Below are 10,332 nucleotides of genomic sequence, written 5' to 3' on the forward strand. Positions count from 1 at the left end.
TAACAAACCACCAGCTCAGGCCACCAACCAAATGGAGAATCAAAAGAACAGACAGAGGACCAGGAGTAGTGATTTAACAAACAAAGGAAGCAATCATTTTGATCGCTATCGCAAAAGGGCGCACTCCGCCAAAGAGAGTTCCCAGAGTCTGGTCCCAGAGCCAGACAGGTCTTCAAGCCCGAGCAGTTTCGGCCAGAACTTGACCGCCAGCAGCAGCAGCCAGCATAAGGGTCAGTTTTATTTTGTAACAGGTAGACAGACAGGAACCGGTGGAAGGAAACTCTCTGTGTCGTCATGTGCCTCTGAGGCAGGAAGCGAGAGCTCCACGGTGGTGGAGACGTTCACTCTCAGGGAGAAGGAAAGATGCCACAGCACCATGGACAATTTCTTCAGGCCCACCCAGCACAGGCCTTACAAATCCACGGAAGCACTTTCAGATAAGATGCCAGTTTACCCTCCAATGTCTCAGGAGCAGGACTCTGTGTTCGAGAGCCAGGATGAGAACCTGAGTACAACGTTCAATGGACCTTATCCAATGACAACACAGCCCTCCCACAAGTTTGACTCATTAGAACAGATGCACTTGATACAATGTCAGGAGATGGGCCGTCACACAGCTACCAACCCCATCTTCTTCTGTGGCCCAGAGGAAAATCACACCCTCAAAGGCAATCAAACGCCAGCAAAAGGGGGCGCTAAATTGATAAGCAATGACCAGCTCATTTTTCGCAAGAGAGAAGATCTGGCAAAGAAAGGTAGAAGACAACCACTAGGGGATGTAGCGAGTGAAAGAATCAACAAGGAAACCACTCCACTTCTCTACCATCTGACCGGTGCAAGCAGGGCGGCGCTGAAGCCCAAAAAGGACGTTTTTGTCAATGTAAAATGCGAAGAAACAACCTTTAACAAAGCTTGTCAAAAAGAAATTAATACACACAGGAAGGAGAGATCTCTTCCGATCGAAGCCGTTGCAGAGGGTGGTGGGGAGGTTATTTTGAATGCCTGCAACACGCTGGATGACTCATTTAAGAAATACTACAAGGAACAGCTCAAGGACGCCCAGTCTAAAGTCTTGAGGGAGACTTCGTTCAAACGCAAGGATCTCCAGCTGTCCTTGCCCCAACGGATCAATGAGAAAAGACTTGAGCTGCGGCCGTCGGTAATGCATCATTTCAGTGCTTCACAGGACTCCGAGACGTCAACAGAAACTCTGACCCCGTCAATAACATCAGGGGAGATGGAGATAGGGAGCATCAAAAAAGAGGTTGTGGAGGAAGAGAAGGATGAAGAAGATCAAAGGGAAAATGGAAGACCTTTGAATGTGGCACAGCCCCAAGTGGCTCGTATTGGCTGCAGGAAACGTCTGACTCAAGAGAAGAAGAAGATGTGCTTCTCTGAACCTGAGAAGCTTCATCAGCTGGGTGACTCTACATACCATTCATCTTGCAGTTCCCTTGGAAATGAATTGGAGCAGTTCATCTCAACTGAATGTCTCACAACACAGGAACCAGGACAGCATGGAGAGCAAGGGTTTGTTGCAGCCAGGAGGAAGATCTTTGAGATACGAGGCCGAGCCTTTTCTGCTTCCAATCTCTCAAAGACAAACCTCAAGAACCTTCAGCACAAAGCGCTGGTGGAGTATGTTGAACGCAAGACGGGCCACAAGGTTGCTGAGCCCCAGCAGCCTGGGCCTCAATTACCACCTCCCTCAAGACAGAGGCACTCTGTTGGGGAGAAGCCAGTTGGGTCGGCGGCCAAGTCCCCTGTGAGCACAGGCGGTCAGGGGTTCAAGAAGAAACTCAACAGGCCGCATTCAGCAGGCCACATCCTTGATTCTTCCAGCAGTTCCATCAGGTGAGGGAAAGAAAAAGTTTAAAATTGATCATGATATAATCTCATGATGGCAACTTTGTAGACCAAAGGTTTCTATTAAATTTGTTTTTTTGTCCAAACAGATATTCCCAGTTTTTCTCAGCTCAGCAAGCTCACTCTAGATTGTTCCAAGGCAGTGGCCAACCCAGCATGAAGGAGGGCCAGAGTGCTCAAGGAAAGTCTGCCTCTGTGGAGAGCTTGTTGAGCCAGACGGATCCCGCAGACCTCTTCAGGAACCGGTCTAGATCCATACCATATGCATTTCAGGTAAAATCCCAAATAAGTTTAGACGAACTAAACAGGCCGGTTTTGGTGGGCCCGTGAATTGATTCTTCCACACATACAAAATGTATCAGTTTTAAAACAACAGACATACCATGTTACATTATCATACATTAGACACAACTTCCCTTGCTGCACAGCAGTGCTATAGGATTCAAAGTGATTACACAGTCTCTGGTTTGCTTCTTCATTGCTCTTGTTGGTTCTGCAGGCACATGGCCCAGAGCATGATTCATCTCCGGCTGATGCTATGGAAACCCAGAGGTATGCAGCGGTTTGCCAGACAAAGTCAGATGTTTGTTTCTTCTGCTTATGCAGGTCACTGAGGTTTTGTGCTTGTATAAGCTACACATCTCCACTTGATTTGCAATGCGTCCCAGTGAAGCCAGTTCAGCCAGCATTCTTTTCTTCTAGATCGGAACCATAATTTAAAAGGAGAAGCTCTCCTCTCATTATAAGTTTAAATTGTCCAACAAACGTTTAACCAGTAGTGCAATTCATAGCATCTTCTGTGATAATTTATACAAAAATAATATACTAATACATTTGATTTTAATTGCTTTTCATGGTACGCAAAGACACATATATACATTAAAGACAATTTTTAATAGTTTTTCATGGTACGCAAAGACACATACATATATTAAAGACAAATTATGTGAGAAAATAAGTTAGAAATAGATGTATCTACACATGCTGTATAAAGTCATATACACAAAATTAATGAAACCAGCGGTGTAGTGGATAAAATAAGACATTAAAAAATAATAAATAAAATGCCTAAATTGAGTTGAATGATGATAGGTGGAAAGGGAGTAGTGGTCAGCTGTTGAATGCACCACCCTGGGTTCTAACCATTGACCTGTTGGGAATGAATGACAGAAGTGAGCCGGGGCTTGTGGCTGAGGATGCCAGGCCGGCAGCCCCGGAGGTCCAGCAGCGGGTCCGCGTGGTCGCCCAGAGGGGGAAGTCCATGGAGGAGCTGGGAACAATGAGGTGCTCCAGACCCCCGGTGCTGAGCAAGAGCACTGAACAGCTCGAGCAGTTCTGGGATCCCGCAGTGAGATCAGGAAGGGAGAACAGGAGCCTGCCTTCTGTCTTGGATGATGGACGGCTAGACAAGATGGCCCACCTTCAGGGTCTGGAGCAAGCAAGGCAGAGCATGGAGACCCTTGGCCTGGAAAGGGCCCGGCCACAAAAATGGACCCACAAGAGAACCCCGTCCAAGGCAAGTTCAAACTCACAGCTGGGGGCTGATGAGGAGAGCAGCCCTGCGGCACATGCAGAAGCCAAGAGCTTGAGTAGATCCGACTCCCCGGCCTCCGGCAACTGTTCTCGGTACAGAATTCCCTCGGGTACTCCTAGCTCGCATGGGTCTGTCTGGGATGAGGGAAGGCTCAGTGTACCTGGCAGTGAACCCTCTGACCCCCAGTCACCAAACGGACCGGAGAGCAGAGAAAGAGGCATCAAATCGACCCCGGCCAACCTATCTGTGCTCAGTCAGGCGAAGTCTTCAAAGGACAGCAAGCCTGGGTCCAGGTAATAATAACTCTAATAATAGTAATGACTATTCCTTTGCTAAGGATTTCTTTTCTATCTTCATCTTTATTCTAAACTTGAATGTTAGTTATTAAGTGAGTACCGGTATACGGGTGGGTCCGGTAAACTAAAATATATAAAAACATCAATCCTGGTCTCCTAATCAGCTTCTCTTTCCCCAGTGACAGAAAGTCGACCAGTGGGTCTGCGTCACACCAAGCGTGGCCATTGGATGAACCCCAAGTTATAGCCCCACCCCCTGATCCCAACCAGGAGGACGAGCTGCCGTCCCCACCTCTTCCTCCTCTTCCTCCTCGTGTGGTCAGCGATGAGAGCCACGACTCCCCACTCAGCGACGACGTATTTGAGTACCATTCCGAGTCCCCCAGCCCGGGTTCCCCTGCGCTGAATGCTGCACCATTTCAATCTCCCTCTCACGGCGTTTCCGACCCCTCACCCATTCCCGCTGTGGACGTGGAGGCCCGCACCGAGACCACGGGCACACCGGACCCGGAAGGAGAGCCGTCACCGGAGCAGCGCCCCCCCGCGGGTAAGCCGGGCTGGACGGAGCTGGTGGTGGCGGTGGTGAAGGCGGACCCGTTGCTGGCCAAGGCGCTGTACCCGCTGGCCGACCGCAAGACAGCGCTGATGCTGATGGAGCAGCTGCTGTCGGAGGACACCCTGCTGATGGAGGAGCACTACAAGAAGAAACAGGGGCAGAGGGGGCCGGCACAGAGGTAGGGGCTCACGCACACAAGCCCATCGGGATCGGGATCGTCATAGTGATGACAGAATCGACTCTTGTTTTTATTGCTGGGGTCGTTAAATCCATACATTTCCCATTATCTCTATAGATTCCCCATATCCAGGTCTCACAGAGACAGTAAATATATATTTTCCCCAATATAGATCTCCCGGTAATTCTTGAATCCCTCAATGTGGTGGTTACTAAATCAGTAGATTCTTTGTTTTGTTTTCTATACACAGTATTTAAACATTGTATACACATTTAGTGGATCCATGACGGACCGTAGAGTGTGGACATACCAGCTTGACTTTCCTCACAAAGAAAAGGTTTTGTTTTTATGACATGTATGACAACGTTTACGCACAGAGTAGGAGGCCTTTATTAATATTAAATGATACTGTCTACCAGCTGACTGTCTAAAGATGACCAAATGGCTAGCAGCAGAGCACCCCGATGTGTCTGTGCATCGTGTAACAAGCACAAGCATTGTGTTGAGCCCATAGCACACGGCACGGAATTCTGTTCATATTTGTAGTGTGGCCAAAAAAATATTATAATCATGTTGTTTTAATGGAGCAAAACACATAGTGTGCAAATGTGCAGACGCAAACATTCTATAACATTATTTTGTTTGTCCTGAAGCACTTCTAGAAGGAGTTTAGAGTTTGAATTATATGTCCCTGTATGTATTGTGTATAAATAATACAATTGTGTAAAAAAATTGAATAGCCATCCTGATGCAGCAGTGAATGTGATGATTGTGTTGAATCAGTGGTCGTTTTCACAACAGCATATTCCTCTCTGTTTCCAGTGCTGCGGATGTCCAGCCCTTATCTGCTTTTGACGAAGACGACAACCCTGTTCCAAGTTCAGATCCACAGGTCCAGGCGAACATCACTGAGAAGAAGGTGAACTATTAGAATATTATTTTCTTTCTTTCTTCGTCTCTTCAGCATTTGGATTAAGAAAATATGTTTACACTTTAGGCTTGGCTGTAAAGGTTGGCCATGCATTTATGAAAAAATAATTTCAGGGGTGTTTTCCGTATTCATACTGTCTTCTGTACTCTACTGTACGTCATAAATGTAATATTCACTCACAATTGGGTCCCTTCACCTAGCCGCCATCTTGGTTTCAAGTGCTAGCTAGCATCTAGAACCAAGATGGAGCTGGGAAGGCCACTAGGTGATTTAGGCCGAAACGCTGCCTCTTCCGGCCATCTCCTGGACATACTGAATGTATCTAATAAGCTATCAGGTTCACAGAGTAATCACCTAGAGACAGGCGGAATGTGTTGATCAACCAGACTATTCATGTCCAGTCATTTGTATTTTTATAGCCTGTGAATGAATGAATAGTCTGCATGTATGAAGTGCTTTCCTAACCATTGGCCACTCAAAGCACTTTATAATATTTCACCCATGCAAACATTCACCCACCAATGCACACATTCACACACCTAGCAACCTTCCAGTTACCAGCCTACCTGCTCTACCTCCTGTGGGATTCACAGGCCCACATTAAACAATCCCCCCTGATCCTCAGGGGAGACCTCCCACAGCTCCGACCCCAAATCTAACCCCCCCCCCCCCCCTGTGTGTGTGGTGGCAGCGCGTCCTGGTGTCCTACGCAGAGGAGCGCCTGCGGGGCCTGGAGGCGGAGCGCGGGCCCCTGCAGACGGAGGTCCAGGAGAACGCGGCGCGCGGCGAGGCGGTGCTGGCGCTGGTCCGGCAGCGCTGCCTGCCCTTGGAGGTGGAGCGCTACAGCCTCTTCGTCGGGGACCTGGAGCGAGTGGTCAGCCTGCTGCTCTGCCTCTCGGCCCGGCTGGCCCGCGTGCAGAACGCCCTGAGCACCGTGGACCAGCACACCGACGCAGAGGAGAAGGTAGGCCCCGGCACGCAGCGCAGGAGCAACACGCTGAGGGCATCCAACAGGCTGAAAGTATCCAACATGCTGAAGGCATCCAACAGGCTGAACAGCTCCAACATGCTAAAAGCTGAATACATCCAACATGCTAAATGCATCAAACAGGTTGAATGCATCCAACAGGTTGAATGCATCCAACAAGTTGAAGGCATCCAACAGGCTGAATGCATCCAACAGGCTGAATGCATCCAACAGGCTGAATGCATCCAACAGGCTGAACAGCTCCAACATGCTAAAAGCTGAATACATCCAACATGCTAAATGCATCAAACAGGTTGAATGCATCCAACAGGTTGAATGCATTCGACAAGTTGAATACATCCAACATGCTGAATCCATCCAACATGCTACATGTTGAATAGAACATCCGACATGCTGAATGCATCCAACATGCTACATGTTGAATAAAACATCCAACATGCTGAATGCATCCAACATCCTTAACACATCCAACATGCTGATTACATCCAACATACTGAACACATCCAACATGCTACTCGTTGAATACAACATCCAACATGCTGAACATCCAACTTAATTAACTTCGAGTCAATGTTTTTCTTTCCTTGTGTTGGCTTCAGTTTCAGCGTTGAAACTGTTGTGATTCTTTTCCCTTAAATTAAGAGATTAAATAGCACAAAGAGATTTCTCGCATTCTACCATCCTTTATTTTTTGCTTGTTATTTCAATTTTTTCTCCCAGTAATTAGAGCTGAGGGAAGATTTGCACACAATTAGTTTGACTATTCACCCCATATCACATTTCATTAATTAGTCAGAAAGCGTTATCTCTCTTCGATATCAATGGGAGCCACATTCTAAACTGTAAACATCACTGGCAAGTGTCCAATGCTTAAGTCGTAGGTCACTCAGAGTTAATCCCAGTAGTTCATTTAAATGAGACATCATGTTCATCTTCTTGCGTAAACTCTTGGCACACACTTTGATTCAGCACTCTTTACCCTTGAACGTATGTCTACAAACATCCATCCAGAGAGACGGATGTATGATCGGGAGTGGGTTTAGCTGAGCAAGAAGCTAAGAATATGATGGCTGAGTCTCTACTGCTCCAGACATAAAGCCCAGGCTGCCCGGGAGCAGCACACAGCATGTGTGTGTTTGTGTGTGTGTGTGCGTCTGCGTCTGCGCCTGCGGACGCGTGTGCACAAGTGCGTGGGCGCATGTGCGTGTGCTGATTTGCGTGTGTGCAGGTTGACCTACTGATCTGCAAACATCTGGGGGAGAAAAGAGCAGTGGAAGGATGACGTATCAGAGTGCGGTTCCTCCCCGACAGGAACGACCTGTGGTCTTATCTGTTTATCTATGTCGGTCGAGACCATCATGGCCTAATCTTTATTTGAGATTGAACGGCCATAAAACACTGTTTTTTTTTCCATAGTTTGGCGAAACAGTCTAAAAGTATCTGTAGACGGCCTGTGTTTCCAGGCCAGAGCGATCCAATAATCTTTCTGAATCTTAAATAAAGTTCAGGGCAACAGTGTTTCCTATAGTCAAATCTAAAGGAAATGACAACAATTATTAAAATGGAGATATTTGCAATCTGAGTTCTCTGTCATACTGCCCTGTTCACTTCTGAAACTCAATGGTGTTTAGCTTGGTGAGTTTCCCTTTATTGTTGATCCACAAACAAATGGGCACATGTTTTTCCACTTCCAAACATGTTTAGGAGCTCATTTGTCTCAGCGCTGTTATCAGTGACACTCTGTTGACACTGGCTCACCGAAACTGCCGCTGGGTTTCGATGACATTGGTGTCTCCCCTGCCCTCTGTTGCCGGAATCCAGTACTGCCTTCCCTCCTTCAGCACACATCTTCGATGACTCTTCCAAAAAATAAAATAAACTATGACATCTACCGCATGTCTAATTAAATTAATTCCCAATGAAGGTATTTACGCTCTCTGTCATCAGCAGTAGGCCAAAAAGTATGCTAACCCTCCACCTGCTTTGAACGTGTGAACAGTGTAGGAGGAGCCAACGGTTAAGGGTTCAGGTCATTCAAGGTAAATGGCTCAAACCTCCAAAAGGTCACATAAGGTCACACCGTAGTACCAACTACTTTGCCCGGGCTGAACCAACAACAAATACTTAAAGATCACCTATCATTCTTTTTTAGGGTTAATAATTGCATTTAGGGGTACTACTAGAATAGGGTTACATGCCTGTATGTTAGATATACCCCTTATTATTCTCACACTGTTAGATTTGTATCATGTTGCTTTAAGGCCCTGAGTAGCTCAGTCTGCTGTGATTGGTCAGCACGTCCTCTCTGTTACAATTGGTTGGCGAGCGCTTTGCGCGTGCGTCGGCTAATTCACCCCCCCCCCCCCCCCCCGAGAAGTTGTAAACGTTGCGTAGCCGGGAGGCGGGACTTCTGCACTTCAGCAGCGCCCACTGCACACAGCCTGACGTCACGCTGTTCCGGAAGTGAAGTTTGAGAACAAACAAGCTGTTTCACGCACTTAATGAGGGGCGTTCTCGGAGGGTGCGAATACTCCCCCTGGCTCGGACTTGGATTTTCCCAGCTTAGCAGACGTTAAACACATTTACATACTAACGTCATATAACAGTCTAAGGCAAAGGGAAAATCCCAAAAAAGCATAATGTCTTTAATTTCTCGTCTCTCTTTCCCCCCCTGCCAGGAGTCCCTGGACAGCCGCCACCGGCTGCTGTGCAAACAGCGCGAGGACGCCAAGGACCTGAAGGACAACCTGGACCGGCGGGAGAGCGTGGTCTCCGCCTTCCTGGCCCCCCATCTGAGTGGCGCCCAGCTGGGGGGCTACCGGCGCTTCGTCCAGACCACCGCCTCGCTGCTGATCCGGCAGAAGGACCTGGAGGAGCGGCGGCAGCTGGCCGAGGAGCAGGCCGAGGCCCTGAGGAGCAGCCTGCCGCCGGGCCCCTGAGGGCCCCGGAGGGCCCCGGAGGGAGGGAGGGAGGGAGGGGGAAGAGGACCTCTCCCAGTTCGTGGTACAGGTTGCTTCCCCATGTCGGAATCATTTTTCTTTTCGCCTGGTGCTGGTCGGTTGTATGTCGCCCCGACACATTGACAGCCCAAAGCGCCTTAAAACTATTCTATAAGGTTATTCTCCTCTGTCACCTCACTCAGCCATGATGGGCTTTTCTTCTTTCTGCGTTTTAACAAAACAAACAAAACATACATGAGCCCCCTCCACCCCCCATAAGGCTGCTCTCCCACACGGCGGGAGGTCCACTGGCTTTGTCTGGCCTAACTTATCCCACATTTTTCTCCTTGGCCCCATTGATAGTGAACTGCACGCCAGGCACACTGTCTTGTCCCCGCCCCCATCTGACCCCAAACTCTTTCTGGTGTATCGATTGTCGGCCCCGCCAAAACCACCAATTTGTCCCTCAGAAAGGGTGTCTGTTCGTCTTATTACGCGGCATGTTTGTGGCCGTTCAGACTTTCAGAAGAGCTTGCTGGACATTTCTGCGTGTCTTGATGGAGACGTGTGCTGAGGAAGCTTTTCCTTCAGGGCTGCCATGTTGATCAGCAGTTGCTTATTTTCTACTTGTTTGTACAAGAGTACAACCCCTGAAGTCCGTCACTGTGGAACTTAGAACAAATCACAATCACACACACGCACACACACACACGCACACGCACACACACACACACACGCACCAACACACACGCACGCACGCACGCACACACACACACACACACACACACACACGCACCAACACACACGCACGCACGCACGCACACACACACACACACACACACACACACACACACACACACACACACACACACACACACACACACACACACACACACACACACACACACACACACACACTAAAAGCTTTAAGAATGTATCTGGACTTTGAAGAGTGGTCAGTTAGCAGTAAGACAAGCCTGTGCAAGGGTGCTGTATGTAATTTCAGTTAGATGTAGTTAAGGTGTTGAGGATATCATCCTTTGT

The 10,332-nt window shown here is 48.3% G+C and overlaps 1 protein-coding gene across 3 annotated transcripts in view; it reads left to right on the top strand.

Moving 5' to 3' along the window:
• The window catches only part of shroom1 (shroom family member 1), a 30,920-nt gene extending 20,896 nt beyond the window's left edge, over positions 1-10,024 (top strand). For all 3 annotated transcript variants that reach the window (XM_030362223.1, XM_030362224.1, XM_030362225.1), the window contains exons 2-9: positions 1-1,854; positions 1,956-2,139; positions 2,366-2,418; positions 3,037-3,693; positions 3,876-4,430; positions 5,253-5,349; positions 6,053-6,325; positions 9,028-10,024. The exon at positions 1-1,854 is cut by the window's left edge and continues 1,049 nt beyond it. In XM_030362223.1, the coding sequence (XP_030218083.1) occupies positions 1-1,854; positions 1,956-2,139; positions 2,366-2,418; positions 3,037-3,693; positions 3,876-4,430; positions 5,253-5,349; positions 6,053-6,325; positions 9,028-9,288 (3,934 nt within the window). In that variant the 3' untranslated portion in view covers positions 9,289-10,024. The remainder of the gene's footprint in view (positions 1,855-1,955; positions 2,140-2,365; positions 2,419-3,036; positions 3,694-3,875; positions 4,431-5,252; positions 5,350-6,052; positions 6,326-9,027) is intronic.
• The last annotated feature ends 308 nt before the right edge of the window (positions 10,025-10,332 follow it).

Source organism: Gadus morhua, chromosome 7 (genome assembly GCF_902167405.1).
Source record: "Gadus morhua chromosome 7, gadMor3.0, whole genome shotgun sequence".
NCBI lineage: Eukaryota > Metazoa > Chordata > Actinopteri > Gadiformes > Gadidae > Gadus > Gadus morhua.